This window comes from Symsagittifera roscoffensis, chromosome 2, assembly GCF_963678635.1.
Source record: "Symsagittifera roscoffensis chromosome 2, txSymRosc1.1, whole genome shotgun sequence".
Lineage (NCBI taxonomy): Eukaryota > Metazoa > Xenacoelomorpha > Acoela > Convolutidae > Symsagittifera > Symsagittifera roscoffensis.
The window spans coordinates 79,228,846-79,249,919 of record NC_087063.1 but is presented as its reverse complement, the minus strand read 5'-3'; the positions used below and the strand labels follow the sequence as shown (position 1 = coordinate 79,249,919).

The 21,074-nt window shown below is 45.3% G+C and overlaps 1 protein-coding gene across 1 annotated transcript; it reads left to right on the top strand.

Annotated features, from left to right (window-relative positions):
• The first annotated feature begins 15,300 nt into the window (after positions 1-15,300).
• Positions 15,301-19,158, top strand: LOC134840593 (golgin subfamily A member 6-like protein 7). The gene is made up of 3 exons (XM_063856510.1): positions 15,301-16,065; positions 16,715-17,830; positions 18,174-19,158. Exons 1-3 carry the CDS (start codon positions 15,376-15,378, stop codon positions 18,894-18,896), a joined length of 2,529 nt encoding a protein of 842 aa, XP_063712580.1. The 5' UTR covers positions 15,301-15,375; the 3' UTR covers positions 18,897-19,158.
• Positions 19,159-21,074: the final 1,916 nt, after the last annotated feature.

Sequence of the window (21,074 nt, the reverse complement as noted above, 5' to 3'; positions counted from 1 at the left end):
GGCCAGAAACTCTGATATATGCCTTGCCGGGAGCGGAGCTAAACCAGATGTTGACCCTGGTGGTGGCAATGAAGTCAGAAATGCCCTGCGAACCTGAGTTACTACTGTTTGCAGGGATGAACGATCATATGCAAGCAACGGGATTTCTTGAGCAGCTCAAGGGTGGTGAGCCTACACCAAAGAGGATCTGGGAGGCCATCCAGACTTTATTCGCGGCTATAAATGAAGTACAACAGAATGTCGCCTCAAGATTCGGCTCCAAGACAAAAGTGGCGTTCACAACGTCCCCCGGGTACTCGAACATGCCGCTTGCTCTGCAATTTGTGTACGCGGTCTTGATCTTGATCGCAGAGGGGAATGGGTGGCGTGTCCTGATGGCAGCTCCCAACCGAGAATTGGAACCGACGAACTTGAGACTGCGCATATCAGAACTCGCGGCAGCATGGGCGGATGTCTCCCATGCGTTGAGAGGCTTTTACGAGTTGGCCGACATCCTCATCGTATTAGACGAGGTCCTCTTGTTGGAGATATCCAACTTCGCCAGGCAACTCAAGCTCAGCCCGATTATAAGGGACGATCATCCAGTGGTGGCTCACCTGACGGCTAGTCTGTGGTTTCGGGACATGGAGTTGACCATCACGAGCTCAACCAGCAGATCTAGAGGGCCGAACAACGAAAGGAAGAACGTGGCCGCATCGGAGAAGCAACTAGAGTCGATGGTGCATCGGTTGGCACAAGAGGGAGGCAAGTGGCCCTTCTTAACACCAAGACTGGAAAACGCCACGGGGAAAACAAGAGAAGATGCGCCGCTTCTGGTGAAGCAGATCTGGGATTTTCTTGAGGAGCAACTGGGAATAGCTGAGAAGAGGGAGATGACGGTTGGCAGGTTCGTCACAGCAGCCAATGAGGTCACGATTGGAGGGTTCTGGAGGGAGCACGCGAAGGGTGAGCTAAGGACGAGGAGGGATCATGAGATTCTCGAGTTCTTGAGTCCTTGTTGGGGAAAAGAGTTCCTGGCCGGAGTGTACAGTGCGAAGGAGACTATCTTTAAAGCGTTCATACAGGAGGTATTGAATATGCCTATCAGTCTGTTGCTGGCGCTGTACCTGGTTTACCCGAGGTACTTGTTTAATATGGGCCCAGCATACATGTTCAGTCGTGGCGTGGATACCCTCAGGATAGACGGATACTTGACGTTAGTACTTCTGACCCACGGTGAACTGACCTCATTTCACCGATTGATGAGGTACGGGGAGCCCCTGTCGATGGGGAGAACACACTCGAGTATGGATACTTACTCGTACAAGTGTGCGGCCGGGCTAAAGACGCTGCTAGTGCAGTACCTACTGATGCAAAACAGGCACCTGACTGGTGAAGAAAAGAGCCCGAAGACAGGAGAGGAATGGAGAAGAGTGAATGGAGGCATGCCCCTATTGACGGACCTATGCCTGGTCATGAGATCGGACCCCATGGGGATGATCCGGGGGCTAGGGGAGGTCGTGACCTGTATCTATGGACCGGCCGTCACGTTCGCGTTTCCAGATCCTCTGGTGACAGCTTATCGATACTCTGTGACCCACATGAGCCTCATAAGCGTATTAGATGGAACGACACTTAACTGGTGTCAGCAAGAGGTGCTAAGGACACAAATGAGCAACACGGTGCTCTTTGGAAAGGTGAAGGATCCGGAGTTGGTCGTGTACAGTTTCCGAGGACAACTGCAATGCCGGATGGGAGGCAAGCGCGAGGGCCCCATCGAAACTTACCCCAAGTTCTGGAACTTGAATCCCTTGACAGCCAATGGGCGAGAAATCTTGAGAATTCCTGCATGGACGAAAATCTTCGAGCTAGTGAAAAAGGAGCTAGAGGCGATATTGGAGAAAGAAGTCCTGCCAGCGAGCATTCCTGAGTTCCCCATAGTGAGGAGAATGACCCTGGGGATGAACAGTTCCCTGGTTGTCCCGTCCCTTTACGCAAGAACCGCAACCGAAGAACAGCAGAAGGAGTTCACCGACGGCTGGGATCCGCTCTTCATCGGCTACACTGCAGCGGTTTATTTTCATACCAGCGATGCGAAGATAAGTCCATGGACCACTCAAGCGAAGAAAATGAGAGGGTCATTGCCCCCGAAATTCGAGGCGCGAGATGCCTTGAGAATACTTGAGCGAGCAGGTCTGGAGAATAAGTTGCCGGTGTGGGACGATGGTAGGATAATAGTGAATGAAGGGCATATCGCGCTGAGAGACGACGAGATACTGCTTGCCACAAGGAGATACCGGGCACCTCACGGACTAGAGCAGGTGAAAAAGAGACAGGAAGGGAAGGAGCTGGATGCAGCAGGTCCATTGTACGTGGCACTGACAGAGCACAAGGGGACGAATCCAACGACACCATCACCCCTATCGGTGGACACCCCTGGGGATAAAAGGAGTGGCACCGTGGAAGATCGATTCAGGAGGATTCTTGAGAGAAGAGAAGCAGAGTCGGGACTCAATTGACTCAAGGACTCAATTGAGATCACAGAAATGACAGATCGATTCTGGAAGTCCATGCCATCGGCTCTGAAAAAGCCCACACTTGACGGATTGTACAGGCGGCTGAGGGACCTGGATTATACTCAAGTGGACGAGAGAATGGCAGTGATGCTGAATGCCATCCTCCAATTGGAGGAACAGGGCGAGTGTCGGGAGTCTACGACGGAAGCGGTTTTGATGGTAGGCTACACCACTGATGGAGTGTCCAATCAAGAACAAACCAGATGGCTGTCCTGGAACGTGGATGGGGCGATAAGGGGGTTCGATTTGGCGAGGAACCCTGGCCTGAACAACAATACGGAGTATGGCGCGGAGGAATTCCCACTGCCGGTCAGACCATCAGTCAGGTCCACGAGCCAGAGTACGAGTAAAGTACTATCGATGACACGGGCACAGCAGACGGGGGAAGTTTATCCGGACGTCAGTGCCATGAAGAGAGAACTCGAGAGGACCCAGCGGGAAAGGAACAAGGCGAACCTCGACCGGGATCAAGCGGTGCTTGAGAGGGATCAAGCGCGGAGAGAACTGGACATGATGAGAGCTGAACAGCTACAGGCAGAAAGGGTGCGGGAGAATGCCGCGAATTGTGAGCAGCTGAAGCAGGCTCTCGAGAGAGATCAGGCAAAACTTGAGAGGATCCAGCGACAACAACGCGAGCTCGATATGCAGAAAGGGGCTAGGCCCAAAGAACCGGCAGTGACTGGCTCAAGGCCAGAGTCACGCATGGAAGTAGATGAAGCTCCTAGGTCGAAGGGACGATTCAACCTCGATCGTGCGGCTCAGGAACATATGAACGAGGCGCTGGAGGTATGGATACCGCCCGAATCAGCGTCCTCCCTGCGTGGTTTGGAGACTCAAGTAATACGACCATTGATGGACGTCGCGTTGCCTGGATATACACCGAGTTCGACCCCGGGTAGTAGTCAGGTGAGTGGCAGCTCGTCACGATTGAAAGAGTTGCACGAGCGGCTACAGCTGAGGAGTCGCGAGAGTCCGGCAAGAGCGGACTTACCCTCGACGTGGGGGAAGCAACCTGTCAGGAGTGTGGTGATCTCGAGCTACAAGAAGAATACGGAAGGGAGATATCGCAAGCACAATCGGATAGACTGGAACGCGGCGCAGAGGGAGAGGAGAGATTGCTTCCACGACGCGACTTGGGTGGAGTACTTCACGCATCCGCGAGTGCCTGAAGGCGTGGTTCACTTGATCATTGGGGACAGCTTGCTGCGGGTGCTGACCCGGATCCAGTCCCATTGGCAAACGGGAATCTTGAGCTTCACCGGAGCCGCAACGCCGCAGATGTTAGCGACACTTGAGATGTTAGGGATGGTAAGTGCATACACGGTCACCCTGATGGTCGGGACGAAGGACGTGTCCAGGGGGGAAGCAAGGAAGGTGACAAGGCTGCACGACAAGATGAGCTGCATTCTCGAGGAAATACGGATCCAAATGGATCCGGCCATTCTCACGGTATGTACCGTTCCCTACAACATGGGAGCGGATCAACATGCAGTGGAGATGAACACAAAAGTGCGAAGCCTGAACGAAACAATCAGGAAGATACATCAAAAGAGTGTCCTTCCCCTTCGGCTACTGGACGTGGCTGAGCAAATGGAGCTATCCTCTTTCCCTGACGATGCATCTGCGGATGGCATTCACTTTGATAGGCCCAGAGGGGTGGAGTGGTTGAACAACGTCTTCCAAAGACACATATGTGCGCTGGAGGCAGAGTTGCTGGAGACGGCACAGGTCACGTTCGGACCACCTCCAAACCCACCCTTCTTCAACTCGAGGTCTTTGTCCAGTCGCATAGGCGAGAGAGCCGATTCTAGAGACAGTTCGAGGAACAGCCGGACCAAGTTACCGAGCACCGCGCCCATGGAAGCTGATGAAGCGACATCAGCAACTCCTCAGGGGTCGATAGTATCCTCAGTGGTGGTTGCGGAGAAGAAGAGGTCAGAAAAGCCACTGGAGACCAGCAGGTCGAAATATGAGGAGAAGGTCAAGGAATTGGATCTGGAGGATCTGGAATGTAGGCTGGAGCTAGCGAGAACTTTGGGTCTTGAGCAGGTATCACACGAAGACTTGGGGAGACACCAGTGCGTGGACTGGTTGAAGGCTCATGAAACACATTTCTCGAGAGCGAAGTTGATGGAGACGGCGGATCTGACTAGAATTCCCATAAAATCGGTGATGGGACCGATTAATTACAGACCTCTCAAGTCATTGGGGAGCCCGGGACTGGTGGTGGAGCTTCCCAAACACCGAAACAGCATTGCCAGAATTAGAGTGGCCACTCCAGCACAGTTGAGAGTGGTAGACAAACTGATGGACCCGAGAGAAATGGAGTTACCAGACGCCGCATATGAAGGCACAAGATTAGCCAATGACCCCCGATACGGGAAACCCTGCGGGCAGACGCAGCTGGCCAAAACCTTGGCAGTTTACGACAGGGCAGACCCAGCTGCAGCAAGGGTGGTTATCGTGGCAGGATCAGATTTTGAAGGAACGTCTCCCAAGTTGTTTTGGCCAGAAACTCTGATATATGCCTTGCCGGGAGCGGAGCTAAACCAGATGTTGACCCTGGTGGTGGCAATGAAGTCAGAAATGCCCTGCGAACCTGAGTTACTACTGTTTGCAGGGATGAACGATCATATGCAAGCAACGGGATTTCTTGAGCAGCTCAAGGGTGGTGAGCCTACACCAAAGAGGATCTGGGAGGCCATCCAGACTTTATTAGCGGCTATAAATGAAGTACAACAGAATGTCGCCTCAAGATTCGGCTCCAAGACAAAAGTGGCGTTCACAACGTCCCCCGGGTACTCGAACATGCCGCTTGCTCTGCAATTTGTGTACGCGGTCTTGATCTTGATCGCAGAGGGGAATGGGTGGCGTGTCCTGATGGCAGCTCCCAACCGAGAATTGGAACCGACGAACTTGAGACTGCGCAGATCAGAACTCGCGGCAGCATGGGCGGATGTCTCCCATGCGTTGAGAGGCTTTTACGAGTTGGCCGACATCCTCATCGTATTAGACGAGGTCCTCTTGTTGGAGATATCCAACTTCGCCAGGCAACTCAAGCTCAGCCCGATTATAATGGACGATCATCCAGTGGTGGCTCACCTGACGGCTAGTCTGTGGTTTCGGGACATGGAGTTGACCATCACGAGCTCAACCAGCAGATCTAGAGGGCCGAACAACGAAAGGAAGAACGTGGCCGCATCGGAGAAGCAACTAGAGTCGATGGTGCATCGGTTGGCACAAGAGGGAGGCAAGTGGCCCTTCTTAACACCAAGACTGGAAAACGCCACGGGGAAAACAAGAGAAGATGCGCCGCTTCTGGTGAAGCAGATCTGGGATTTTCTTGAGGAGCAACTGGGAATAGCTGAGAAGAGGGAGATGACGGTTGGCAGGTTCGTCACAGCAGCCAATGAGGTCACGATTGGAGGGTTCTGGAGGGAGCACGCGAAGGGTGAGCTAAGGACGAGGAGGGATCATGAGATTCTCGAGTTCTTGAGTCCTTGTTGGGGAAAAGAGTTCCTGGCCGGAGTGTACAGTGCGAAGGAGACTATCTTTAAAGCGTTCATACAGGAGGTATTGAATATGCCTATCAGTCTGTTGCTGGCGCTGTACCTGGTTTACCCGAGGTACTTGTTTAATATGGGCCCAGCATACATGTTCAGTCGTGGCGTGGATACCCTCAGGATAGACGGATACTTGACGTTAGTACTTCTGACCCACGGTGAACTGACCTCATTTCACCGATTGATGAGGTACGGGGAGCCCCTGTCGATGGGGAGAACACACTCGAGTATGGATACTTACTCGTACAAGTGTGCGGCCGGGCTAAAGACGCTGCTAGTGCAGTACCTACTGATGCAAAACAGGCACCTGACTGGTGAAGAAAAGAGCCCGAAGACAGGAGAGGAATGGAGAAGAGTGAATGGAGGCATGCCCCTATTGACGGACCTATGCCTGGTCATGAGATCGGACCCCATGGGGATGATCCGGGGGCTAGGGGAGGTCGTGACCTGTATCTATGGACCGGCCGTCACGTTCGCGTTTCCAGATCCTCTGGTGACAGCTTATCGATACTCTGTGACCCACATGAGCCTCATAAGCGTATTAGATGGAACGACACTTAACTGGTGTCAGCAAGAGGTGCTAAGGACACAAATGAGCAACACGGTGCTCTTTGGAAAGGTGAAGGATCCGGAGTTGGTCGTGTACAGTTTCCGAGGACAACTGCAATGCCGGATGGGAGGCAAGCGCGAGGGCCCCATCGAAACTTACCCCAAGTTCTGGAACTTGAATCCCTTGACAGCCAATGGGCGAGAAATCTTGAGAATTCCTGCATGGACGAAAATCTTCGAGCTAGTGAAAAAGGAGCTAGAGGCGATATTGGAGAAAGAAGTCCTGCCAGCGAGCATTCCTGAGTTCCCCATAGTGAGGAGAATGACCCTGGGGATGAACAGTTCCCTGGTTGTCCCGTCCCTTTACGCAAGAACCGCAACCGAAGAACAGCAGAAGGAGTTCACCGACGGCTGGGATCCGCTCTTCATCGGCTACACTGCAGCGGTTTATTTTCATACCAGCGATGCGAAGATAAGTCCATGGACCACTCAAGCGAAGAAAATGAGAGGGTCATTGCCCCCGAAATTCGAGGCGCGAGATGCCTTGAGAATACTTGAGCGAGTAGGTCTGGAGAATAAGTTGCCGGTGTGGGACGATGGTAGGATAATAGTGAATGAAGGGCATATCGCGCTGAGAGACGACGAGATACTGCTTGCCACAAGGAGATACCGGGCACCTCACGGACTAGAGCAGGTGAAAAAGAGACAGGAAGGGAAGGAACTGGATGCAGCAGGTCCATTGTACGTGGCACTGACAGAGCACAAGGGGACGAATCCAACGACACCATCACCCCTATCGGTGGACACCCCTGGGGATAAAAGGAGTGGCACCGTGGAAGATCGATTCAGGAGGATTCTTGAGAGAAGAGAAGCAGAGTCGGGATACGAGAGCATGGATGAAACTCTCAGTGAGGCAGGAGAGGATATGGAGGTGAGAAACACACCGGAGCAGAAGCCAGCGGAGGAGGAGTTCACTGCCCAGGAACTGTTGAAGGATCTGAGTGAAGAAAACTGGGCAGATACCCCCACGCCACCTCTGACCTCATCCCCCCGCAAGGACCCAGAGTTGTCATTGACGAGCGAGAATCCCAACATGGGAATGATATTCTTGAGTGCGGAGAGAAGGGAGAAGAATACCTTCGAGGGAAACAAAGACGCCTTCCTGGGCACTCTGGACAAAGATGCTTGGCAAGAATTCTTGAGCGATTTCAATCGGGAAGTGGATGAGGACACCACATTGAACAATTTTAAAGAGGAACTGTGGGACACGGTGGTGAAGTTCGGTGAACCTGTCCTGATGGGGACGGGTTTAGAGGAGAAAGCTAGAGGAGAGCTGCTGAGCAAGATGGTCGAGTTGAGGAAAACATCAAGAAAGACCAGAGAAGACAAATGTAAAGACAGCTCTACTCCGAAACAGAAAACTGACAATAAAATAATTAAATATACAAGGGGGGATAAGGTAGGAACTAGTAATATGATTAAAAGTACTAATATCCTTAAGGCTCGAGCAGGGGGGAGGCAAGAGTTGGCTGAAGAGAAGGAAATTTAATCAGTGATGATAACGACGACGCCCCCGAATAAAGACGTGAGGTCTCGCAAGAGGAAGAGAGACGTGGAGGGATTGGGCAGTCCTTCAGCTGACGCGGTCTCGGAAAAGGACTTGAGAGAGACGGCCCCCATGGTTCTGGCGCGATGGAAGACGGCAGCCTACAAGAGTAACTATGAACCGAGGAAACTGCTCGACATAGAAAAAGAAATGGAAAACCCCACTAGCTCAGTGACGGAGGAAGATTTCAAACCTCAGAGAATAAAAATGAAGCGAGGTTTGACGAGCGGGCAGACCTGGGAGGTAGACGTCGGCAAAGAATGGGTCTCAAGTGAAAATCAGGCTATTGGGAAATAGCCTGGCTTGTGAAGAATAAAACAGGCTTGTGAAGAATAAAACCAGAAATACCTCCAGACCGTGGTGGATAGCCCTTGAGACATTGAAGGAAATGGAAGACTGCTTGAAGAAATTGGACAGTGGAGTAGCCCGCAAACGACACAGTTGGGCCACCCAGCAGAAGGCTGAGGTTAACAAGATAGAATTGGCGAACCAGCTGAAGAGATCCTGGCAAAACTTATTGAAGGATCATTTTGAAGAGGCTATGAGGACACCCTCATCGGCACCGCCGCTGATGGCGAATCCCTTTACCAGGACTGCAGGACAACTGATGTTCCTGTTGGAGCCTGTTGGGGATAGAGCTGGAGACACTGACTTCGTACGATAAGTTGAAGCTGGGAGGCAAAAATCTAGAGATGTATCGAATGATGATGCAGCACGTCGCCAGGGACAACTCAGGCTTGAGTCTGGCAAGAAGGAAAGATGCAACCTGTTTCTTGAGATGGACGATGTCGATGATGACTGACAGTACCATCCTAGCATGTCATCAGAGAGCAGTTGGAAGCAAGACGCTGGAAAGGAGAGTCTCCACAGTCATCTTGAATGTGTACCAGAGTACTGGAATAGAGAAGGAGGATGGTTCTAGGCAATCTCTGGAGAGCCATAGGAAGTTAGACGAGATACGAAGGTTCTACAACAAGAAGTTCGAGGAGAAACACGATGTTCACCACAACCTGGCTTCGTCAGGGGAGTACTTAAAACTCAACAAAAAGGGAGAGTACCAGTATGTTTCTGGAGTGATGGGAATGGCGTACAACCCCTTCTTGGACTTGGAAGCCGGAGGTGCCCACAGAAACTATGAGGTGGCGGAGCTGCTGAAGTTCTGGACAGAGAAGATAATGGAGATAGACACTGTGGAGAGAGAGAGACCTAGCCTGGGTCTGATTCTCGAGAGAACGCCGGAAGTGATAAGTGTGCCACGCTCAAGTAAAAGAGTGGAACTAAAAATGGGTAACGGGAATGGCGTGTTGACCACGAATCTGGGAGTGGTATGGAAATTACTCAGACCCTCCTGGTGTCCACATCCCCATGCGAGCCTGATTGAGGAGGTCACTGAGCGAGTGAGATTGGCACCGACAGAGGATGAGGATTTGGCGACCTTGAGTATAGTACATAGACTGATCCTGCCTCAGATGAAAGAGTCGAGTGAGGTAACGAGTGGAACAGGGTCGGTGAAGAGGATGGAGCCGGGCAGTTGTCTTGATTCGACATGTGGCAACGGCGAGCATACTTGTGATGGACGATCATGCGTCAGGATACAGTCTTTCCAGAAAGAGGACCTCATCACCTGGTTTGAGGATATCACCGAAAGGGAGAAGAGCGAGATACAGATAGTGGCTGAATGTTACGCGAGTAGCACCGTGAACCTAGCGACAGCCTTGGGATCTTTCTCAAGAATGTGTAGTCTCCAGTCACTGGAGAGGCTAGAGTCAGAACACCACCTGGTGACCGCGTTGAGCGTGGAATCATGGCCCGGAGTGTTACAAGTGAACCAGAAGCACATCAAGAGTTGGAAGATTGGACTCGAGGCGGAGATGGGATTTCCCACGAGCGAAGCCTATGGATTGCCTCTAAATGCGAAATCCTTAGTGGGGTCAGTGTTGGCTAACCTATGTGGAAGCCACTATCCACTACACATGGCGATGGTGGAGGTGTCCAGCCAGAGGGTATTGATAGACAAAGCCTTCTCAGTGCCCAAGTGCGTGAGACTAGCTCGGATGTCGCATCATTCACACAAGCTGTTGAGGAAGATCCGAGGAGCAGTACCGAAGGAACAAAGAGACGACTTGAGTGAAATCTGGGGTGAAGAACTCCTAGGCTTGGAGAGCGAAAACACAAGTGATCACGGAAGGCAAAACGTGGTGGGGAAACCCGCAGTAGGTGCTCCAAGCTCGGAAGAAGTCGACGTGATACACGAGAAAATGATGGAACTTGAGCCTCTCCTAGAAGCCTCGGGAGAACGCAATCTTAGAAGCATCGACCTCACGCATGGGGATTGTCCATGCCACTGTCTGGCTGAGACAGTGTGGTACCCAGACCGCGCCAATCTCTGTCTGATCTGGGACATAGAAGAAATTAAGTCGTTGGGACTACCGGAGCATCGACAAAAGGTGACCATCTTGGTGGTGAGCACGATGCTGGCTCTACGATGGATGGAAGAAAACATAGCGAAGTATAGAGAATCGAGAACGCCAACAGCTGAGTCGATTCATGCGATAGATTACAGCATGAGACTTGAGTTGTTCGAGACCGCATGCAAGGTATTCGCCATACCAGTGGAGATCAGACATATATGGAGCCGCCTGAGATTCTTTCCTTGGTTTCGTGCGACGTTAACATCCTGGTTATATCTGGTGACAAAGGACCACATGAGGAAACATCAAAAGGAATATCGACAATTCCAAGCCGAGATAGGACCAGATGCCTTTAAGAGACCTCTGCTAACCCATCGAAATGCGATCACGACGGGGTGGAAAAGAGTGGGCAGAGTATCCAGAGACAATTCTAGAGCGAGGGAATCGATACTAGAGGAGGACCTGGCGAAGAATATAAGCATGAGTCTTCACAATTCCTTCTGTTTGAACCGGGAGTCGAAGGTAAAGAGCTTACCAAATCAATCGAAGAGGTTGCAAGAGCAGAGGGAGTGGATGCGATCCTATGAACAGCTGAAGGCCTGGGAGGAGATTGTGATCAGCTCCGATGACGAAGAGGCACTGTTGGAACAAATTACAGTGCCAAGAACACCGGTGTCGGTTACCTCGAGGGCGAAGGACACGAGGTGAGCCGGTGGCTCGAAGGGAAAATTCTAGAGTCTTGAGTCTTGAGAGGGAGGAGGCTCGAGGGTGAGCTCGGATGAAATCCGGGTTCACGAAAAAGAAATTTTAGACGAATAAGATATTGTTATTAATATGATAGATCTATTATATAAATCAAAATGATGCATGACAATTTCCTGACTGAATAGGACAAAAGAAATTTTAAAATTACCAGCTTAGAAAGTGGGGACTCATGGGTGCAGGTGTGTGCAGATTTTGATTGCTGTTTAGCGATAGTGTGAAAATTTTATATGGTTGTGAATTTTGGAAGGTAGATAAACTTAAGTCCGATGCAAACTTCTGTAAATGACCACTGGCACTGTATCTTGAGCAACACTCGGTTCTCTGGGACTCACTGGCAGATGACAACACGCTATGAGGACATCGATCTCGAGTCCGGGGAGTATGTGCCAGTCGGTCATGTCTGGAGGTTTGACCTTGAGAAACACGTAATTTTGGAGTGAAGTTTTAATTTTAAAAATTTCGAATGGAGCCTGTCATGCTCAGTTTTCTCGAACCAACAGAAAACAAAAAGGGAAAAATCAGAACGACCGAATTAACAATTGCGGGAAACTACTCAAGAAAAAGGCAGGAAATTGCTATTCGCAATTTCTCGAGACGAAATAATAAGAGAGTAGAGCTGTCTTATCCCGAAAACAGGAGAATAGAACACAGACTTGAGAAAGGACGATTATTCGAACGGAACAGAGTGAACATTCAATGGAAGAAAGGACAACTCAAGTGTCCCGATGGTTCATGCAGAAACTTTGATTCTTGAGACAGAACTTACTTCTGTTGTTAAAACTAATTAGCATCAAACTTATTTAGTTATATCATTTGATTCTCGAGCTGCTCATCTTTTAATTACTCCTCATACTCAAGCGCATCGACATGTTAGTTCTCAATTTAAATTTCTCGAGTATATTTTATGATAGTTATGTTGAGATAAGGCGAGTTTTAGGTTGATCCATCTGAAATGGATCAAAGTTCCACTGTCCAATAAAAAGTAACTAAGCGGATTGTTCCGACCCGGTTTTTAACGGCGTTCATGTATTTTGGGTATCCAGAGACCTAAGTATAGGGACGTTCCTAATTCTAGAGTGGGGGGATATTTTAGTAGTAGCCTTTAAGCTATAACGGGTCGTAGTCTCATGTCACAAACGAACCGAATTGGCTCCGACTGATTTGAGGTAGAAAAACACAAGAGATAGTGTCCCTGACTCTTGAGCCAATGGTTATAGGGCCTATTTTTCTTAAGCCTCATGTGTGACTGCAGTAGACGAATGTTACAATCGGTCGACGAGACTGAAGATATTGTAGTACTTGACGGAAGTTGGAGTCCATCAACGGAGCAAGACGATTTTGCTAGCTGGATAACGGAAAAATCGAGTAAGTCGCCATCAATTGGCTGCAGCAGAGATGAGCTAGAGTCTGTACATTAAGTTAATTTGAGCGTTGTGGTTGAAGCAGGAAAGCAGTAACGTTTTGTCGACCCGATGTTAGGAAAACCACCAAAAGAACTGGCTTTGGCAGAGACGGTGAAAAGCATGCAGAGCTGTGTTTAGACGCTGGCCAGTCGTTTTAGAAACTAGCTTTATTCTCCGTCGATATGTACTTCTGGGCGAATGTTACAAAAACTGAGGGGTGAAAACCCTTGGACAATTTTCCTAATGCCTATACACTACTACTACCTACTACTACAACAATATCAGAATATGAGACAAATCGAAAGATTAAATAGTAAATTGAAAAATTGAAGTTTTTCAGAATTTTAAATTACGTAATATCATTCATAGTGCGTTCATAGTGCTCGAATTTTCAATGTGAAAACGCGTGATTGGTTGATTTTAAGACTGGCTTACAATGTTTTGGGCATTTTTGAGACCATAATCATTTTGTAAATTTTTTTTATATATTCCAAAGCTCATGAGGCATACGACTGTACAAAACTGCTCGTAATTTACACATTTGTTTTCTTCTATAATTTCTTATGATCGAATCTATTATATATTTAAATGCGGGCTTCACAATCTTGCCATGTTTATGCTTTTTCAACGTATTATTTTTGCATGTTTAATCTAAATCGTATATTGCAATGGTTAAGAATTTTTTTTCGATTTTCCAATTTGATTTTAGTGGTTATTTTACCGAGTTTAAATTAAGCAGCCCAATATCGAATTAGGGGTTGCGAATTTGGCCTCCAATTTTGAATGACCGAATCATTTTCATTTTAGCTAACGAGATTAGACGATTTTTGAGATTTTTTCAAAAATTATCTGAAATTTCAAATAACAAAATAATTTAAAAAAAGTTCCCAACCCTGTAGTTGAGCGCTGTCAGAGTACTCTAAGGAGTTACAAATCTTGCCTCCAAATATGACTGTTCAAATCCTTGTAGTTTTCGAGATACGACGTTTTTTGTGATTTTTTTCAGAAAATTTTCAGAACACATATAAATTTTTTTTTCGAAAAATCTGAAGTTCCCAACCCTGTTATTGGGTCCTGTCAGAATAATTTCAAAGATTGCGAATCTTGCCTCCAAATATGATTGCTCAATTCTTTGTAGTTTTCGAGATACGACGTTTTTTGTTATTTTTTTAAAAAAAATTTCAGAAAATTTAAATTATTATGATTTTTTAAATCTGAAATTCCCAACCCTGAAGTTGGGTACTGTCAGAGTAGTATCAGGGATCGCGAATCTTGCCTCCAAATATGACTGTTTAAAGCCTTGTAGTTTTCGAGATATGTCGTTTGTGATTTTTTCAAAAGAAATTTCAGAAAACTTACATTAATTTTTTTTGCAAAATCTGAAATAACCAACCCTGTAGTTGGGTCCGGTCAGAGTAATCTCCAAAATTGCTACTCTTGCCTCCAATTATGACTGCTCAATTTTTTGTAGTTTTCGAGATATGACGTTTGTGATTTTTTCAAAATTTCTCAAAGAACTTATCTACAAAGAAATTCAAAAATTTGAAACTACCAGCTTGATGAAGATACAACCTTATTGTCAGCGTACACCCAGGCGTCTCGAATCTTGCCTCTTAATATGAATGCTCAAATCCTTTTAGTTTCCGAGATAAGACGTTTTTTTTCAATTTTTTCGGGAAACTTAGGTTTAAAAAAGTTCACAAAATTTTGGATTCCTTACCCTATAGTAGGGTGCTCTCAGGGACTCTCAGTGGTTGCAAATATGGCCTCCAAATTTCTTCAGAGGTCCATTAAGTTTTTGATATGACGCTTTTAAAATGGGAATTAAAAAAAAATTTAATATTTGTAATTGGGTGCAGTCAGAGTCCACTAAAAGTTTGCAGATGTTGTTTCCAATATATGCGGTTTTTACTGAGTTGTCGAAAAATTTCGAAGCACCGAAGGTGCTTTAAACGCTGGTATGATTTAATTACTGTTTTACTCTCAGATCTTTTTATCACACCGCGAACAAAATTTACACTATTTAAAAAAACGTCGTTTTTCAGTTTTGTTTTAATATTGTGGTCGGACCTCTCTGTGCTATTTGCACAGCAACCGGCTATTCGTGTTCAGTTTTTTATTTTGGATTTAACAGCTCGACTTGATCAGTTTTTCTGCTTGTGTATGCATAGGTTTTGTGTTGAAATGCAAATATTTTGGGGGAATATCATGATTATCAGTATAAAATCGACCGAAAGCTAATTGTCGATGACCAGGGCTCGTTGTTGAACAACGAGCATTATCTTGTGCTGTACAAATTGCAACATGACTTGTTTTTAAGAAAAGTAAGGTTATCTAATAAGGCCGTATTGATGCTATTCTGTCGACGAAATCATTCCTAACAGTTGTGCTCGATTGAATATAATATTTACTATCATGCGGTAATGTACCAGAATAACTCATTCAATTTGATGTTTCTAATTGCGACAGTTAAACAATAGTTTTGTTGCAGCTTAAACGTGATCTAACAAAATTCTAGATCTCATGTATAATAACCAGCGAGTTGCATCTGGATATGTTATTGACGACGATTATTTGAGAAGAATGGCTTATATGCCACCAAGCAGCACTTCGAGTTCGCGGTATTCTCATCCAGCGGCTAGCGTGAGCGATCCCATCTATCAAACACGGGATTCAAGTGCTTTTGATTCCAATGGTTTGACGCCCTCTGAATCAGACCAAATAAGCAGAATAAACAATGGCATGAAGGGTCTAGCCATGAAGTTGCCGTCTCGAGATAGTTCACCTGGATCGGTTGACGAGACTGAAGATTTTGTAGTACTGGACGGAAGTGGGAGTCCATCAACGGAGCAAGACGACTTTGCTAGCTGGATAACGGGCCACTCGAGTAAGTCGCCACCAATTGGCTGCAGCAGAGATGAGTTAGAGTCTGTACAAGAAGATTTGAGCGACGTCTCGGAACTGGCAGAGAGAGTGAGAAGTCAGTTGAATGCTAATTTAAAATCTGCAAATGACCAGAATGCAGTTTTGAAACAACTCAAGGAGCAGAGCGCTTCAGTGCCAGTTGCTGCCGTGAGAAGGCAGGCGACAAGTCCACGTGGTGAAGCAAGTGGTGGTCAAGACGATGCCACTGACTTCAGCGCACAAACATCGGAAGAATCTTTCATAAAGCACAGCATGCATGAAGTACAGAAAAAAGACAAAGAAATATCGGTGAGTTGATGAAGAGAAATTGACGAAATTCAACTTACCGGATCCCGGCTTTCTAAAAAACCCATACAATTACTGAATGCATCCTTAACGTAGATTCTGAATCTGTGTTCAAAACGGTAAAAACAAACTAAAAAAATATATGTATATTTTATTATTTCTAGAGCTGTAGTAAATTTGAAGTTTCAATAATATACAGTCGGTTTCGCTCACGCAATATAAACTTGACCAGGTAGCTTGGTACCAGACTGCCTTTGACCCATAGAGTCGGCGGCTCCTTTAGACGTGAGATTTGATTTTTCGCAATTTGACTTTTTTCAACTGATTTTTTTTTTCAAATAAAGTTTCGACTTCCTTTTTTCTCTTCAGTATCTTGCGGTGTTTTTGTTGTATTGCAATAGTTGCGAAGCTCCGCTTCGCCTCTGTGTTACACATTCAAACTCAGGGGACTTTGTGGAGTCTTCTGAATTTCGCCGAGTAATTTTCTATGATAGCCAATTTGCATTTAAAATATATATTTTCGATAATTCGAGGTTGACCGGAAGGGATTCATTCATTATTTCGGAGGATTAATTCTCAGTTGAAAAGTCATTGGTTAGCCCCCGTTCTGACTCAAAATGGAACGCCAATTGAATATGAAAGTGTTTTTCAGCAACTACGCAAGCAATTGGAAATCCACTACGAAATGAGCAAAAACGCCAATTCATATAACGGACAACTGCTGAAATTGCAAAGTGAAAAGTCTGAAATGCAGGCTGCGTTTGAACAGCAGGTGAATTCATATGAAAACGTTGTCTCTAAATTGAAGCTCGATTTGACTGATAAAGAAGAATTAATCGGAGAGCTTAAAAATGAAATTGGACTTCTGAGAACCGAGAAGCAAAACATTGAAAATAAAATAATGGCATCTGATGGCGAAAATAAAAAGCTGCTCGAGGAAATGATTGAGCAAAATAGGAGAACTGAGCAAGAAAACTACAGTCTAAAGGAAAAGATTGACAAAGCTGAAGAGCAAGTTCGTGCAGGTTATGAGGAGGCTGCAAAGAAAGAAGAGGAGTTGCAAGACGTGAGAAAACTGAGCGAAGAAATGCAAGGAGAGAATGAGCGCCTCAGTAATGAGCTGGCTCAAATGCAGAAAGAAATGGTAGATTGGAAGGAAAAAGCAAAGCAAGTGGAGCTAGAAATGAAAGAGACGAAACGGAATGCGAAGGATTTGGAGGAAAAAGAAGAGAATTTAAGATCAATTATTTCTAATATGCAGCAGAGACAGCAGAGCGAGGCCAGGGACTATGAGTCAAAGTGGGCGGGAGAGTTGAAGAAGTACAAATCACTTGCAGAAGCGAAAGAGCGGAAAATTGCGGAGTTGACGACAAGTCTGACGGAAGCAGTGCCGAAGCTGGACATGCTAGCGCAACAGAATCCGCCTTACGAACAGCTGATGAATTTTTGCAAGCGGGCAAATGAAGGTATTAAAGAAAGAGACATGACAATCAAACAATACGAGGGTTTCATTCAGACACATGTACAAAATTCTGGATTTAACCAACCGAATCCCGAAAATGCAGCGCTGAAATTTGAAATCGAAAAATTGTCGCGCGAAGCTGTAGAATCGCAAGAGCATGCAGAAAAGTGGTACAAAGCAATGGTTGAAAAGGAAAATTTGGCAGCCAATTTGAAACAACAAGTGGAGCAGAAAAACCGGGAAGTGAATGAGTTGCAAAAGTCGATTGTGGAGTTGAAAGAGGAAGTGGATTTGACGAAAGCTCAGGTTGAATAAATTTGATCCCCTCTTTTTCTTAAGAAATTTATTCAAGAAGTTTGAGAGCTCAAACTCATCCCAAACCCTTTGATTGACCTATTTTGCGTAAATCTTTCCATATCGGTTACTATTTTGCAGGATTGTGAACATAATGTTGGAAGGTTTGGCAATATACTCATCCCCCCCCTCCCCCCCCCCCCCCGCACAAGTACCCACATCATCCGATAAAGCGCCTCGGGCGCGTTGAAATTTTGTTTCCTTACAGCTTAAAGTTTTTACAGTCGAATTTGACAGCTTTAATGTATTGTTTTGTTTGTACAAGTGCAAGAACCAGAAGGTATATTTTTTGCAGGTGTCAGTCCACATAGAAGATTTCAAAGAGGAAAGAGAAAGAGCAAACCGCATCAAGAACGAACAAGAACAGGCGAAACAAGACTGGTTGCTGAAAGAAGAAGAGCTGAAGACCGCCATCAAAAAACTGGAGAAGGCAAAAGAGGAGGAAGACAGGTGTGCTCTGCAAAGAAACGGAACAATCACCCGAAACAGGCAGATCAATGGCTATACGACTGGGGGCACAACTGGGCGACAAAATCCAGCCCTGAGTGATAGAAACGGAGCCGGAAATAGAAGAGACCCTTACGAACAACGAAGGAACGGCGGAGATTTGAACGGTTCCGGTGCATATGGAGGATATTACGGTACCGGTGCTTATGGAGGCGCAGAAAACAGAGGATCTGAGAGCAACTATCAGGTTCAAGAGAACTACTATGAGCCTATAGACGCAGACTATGATAACGTGGGCGTGAATAATGCCGAAAACGGAACGTTTGGTTGGGGGAGGGCACAAGAAGTGAAAGGTCAAAAACGAGGCATGTTGGATAGTGTGAGGGATTCTGCATATGGTATGCTAGGCTACGGAAAGGATGGTAATAATGGGAAGGCTCAGAAACAGAAGCCGAGAGAAAATCGACCTAAGTTTCAATGTCCTCTGTGTGTTGATGACACCATACAGTTTCCAGATGCAGATGGGTTGAATGTACACATAAATGAAGACCACCCTGAATTGGGCAACTGAAAATAATTGGTTACTAGAAAAACTTGGTGCTGAAATACCAACTTATATTATTCAAAGTACCGAGTAAAGAACTCGCAACATAATCATGTACCAGATTGAAAGAACCTTAAATAATTTGGCGCTCTTCGCCTCTAGGTTAGATTTAGATAAATCACCATTTCTCTGAGTAATGAGCTGGATTCTCATCTCTTTTCATTTCGGGCCTTTTTTAAGAGTAATGAACATAGTGAAAACTCTTATATAGGTCTTGCTGAATTTTTTTCAGGAGAAATCTTAAAATATTGATGCACTTAGGTATAATGCACTTTTTGAGTTAATTGAAAATCATCTGCTGAAAATAGCACTCTCTAAATACGAACGTGCAAATAGTGCGAAAAAACGAGAACGATTTTTAGTTCCGAAAGTGGAATTTATTTTTAAGATTTCCCAGCGGAATAAAAACTTTACCTAATGATCCAGTTTTCTCAAGTTGGGTTCATTTTATCAAAAAAACGCCAGTCATAAATTGTTCTAGAAATTCAAAGAGCTTAAAGGGCATCTATTTTTTTCTTCGAAGTTCGAATATTGATTTTTGCAAGAAAGTCTGTCTTTTTTATGTTTACTTGCGTTCATTACTCTTTTCCAATCTTGGATTGGCTATGTTTAAAATAAAAATCAGTGAACACTTGAGTTTGAAGAATGATTGGTGAGTTATTTTGAATGTTATATTGTTTATTTGATTAGCTTATTCTGAATTGAATCTATATTTTCACTCACTTAATTCAATTTCACCCAGTCCCACAAAAGTTTTCTTTTTCAATCAATTAATAAATGTTAAGGAACGGAGTAATTTATCATCTTTTTTTCAGTTTTTTTTTTTCAGAAAAACGTTTTAAAATTTTGTTCAGGCTCGAATTTGATATTTCACTGTTTGATGTTTTTCTAATTTCATTCAAAAGCTAGAGAAGTGTGGTCACGCGCACTCATAGAGCGTAACTGGCGCACATGAAAACACATGGAGTACACCTGGAGTTAGCGAACTTGATCATCAGTTTTTTCCTTTACACTTCTCAGAGCAAGTGTCTTTTAATAGGGATCTAGACTTTTTCCTATACAATTTTTCTTACAAATGGGTTAAAAAATAATATAACTAGCTTTGTTTTTGATTCTTAACATTTTCCAGTCTCCTTTGACTTGGTCTAAAGTTAACGTGGTTTCCTTTGCACCCAAAGGTATGGGTTCTAGTCCCGGTAGGACCTTGTTTTCTTTCGTATTTTTTACCCTTGCGACTTTTTTCCGTAAATAACTTTGTTCACAGAATGGTCAAAATCAAACATGGTAAATTTAGGATCAGTTCATTTGGAATTTAAAATTTTATGGCTCTTGGTCTGGAGGCTACGAATACGCCTGGAACGGCAATTACCCTGGGTTCAAATTGTTTCAATAAAATGTGTCGGCTTATTATTTGTCTGTTTATGTTTTGTCAACTAAGTGGCCACATTGTAGAATTGTTTTTTTTTGTTGCTTAGGGAAACATTACATTACGTTGCTTTTTGTCTTGCGTTTTACTTCTGTTTGTATTGTTTTTTACTTTGGCATCGTATACATTCTTTTTTTTAACTTTTTTTTTGCTTAGAAACTTTTTGCTTAATAATTTTCATGCTCACTGGATCGCACAAATTGCTGAAGTCTTAATAGAATTAATTGCTCAAATTTTTCATGGCAAAATTTTTCGGCTTTCTTGTTTTTTTTTCGTTTTGTCGGCGTGATAGGTTTCGGGCCCAAATTATATAGGTTTAATGGCCTCATTTTGTTTCAATTGACGTGCTATTGAAGTTTTGTGTATGTGTGTTTTGAGGGTAAGGGGCATTTAAACTTTTATCAAGTCTTAAGTCTTGATTTTTTTCTGCTTACAGACATTTCGATTTTTTTCCGACTTAGCGGCTCTGTTGTCTTGTGTCGCAAGTGGTGCGAAGTGCAGTTTCGCCTCTGTAGAATTGATTTTTTCCTGTTAATTTTTTAATTGTTGGTCTATTATTTTTCTGCTTGTATTCTGTTGGCTTAGCTGCCACATCACGGCTTTTGCTTGTTTTATAAGCGTTTTTCCCAGTAGTTGCCATTGTCGTCGTTGCAAGTTTCGTCGATTTTTTCAAGTAATTTAAAAATTTACTAGCCCTGAGTTATTCTTTTCTTTTTTTT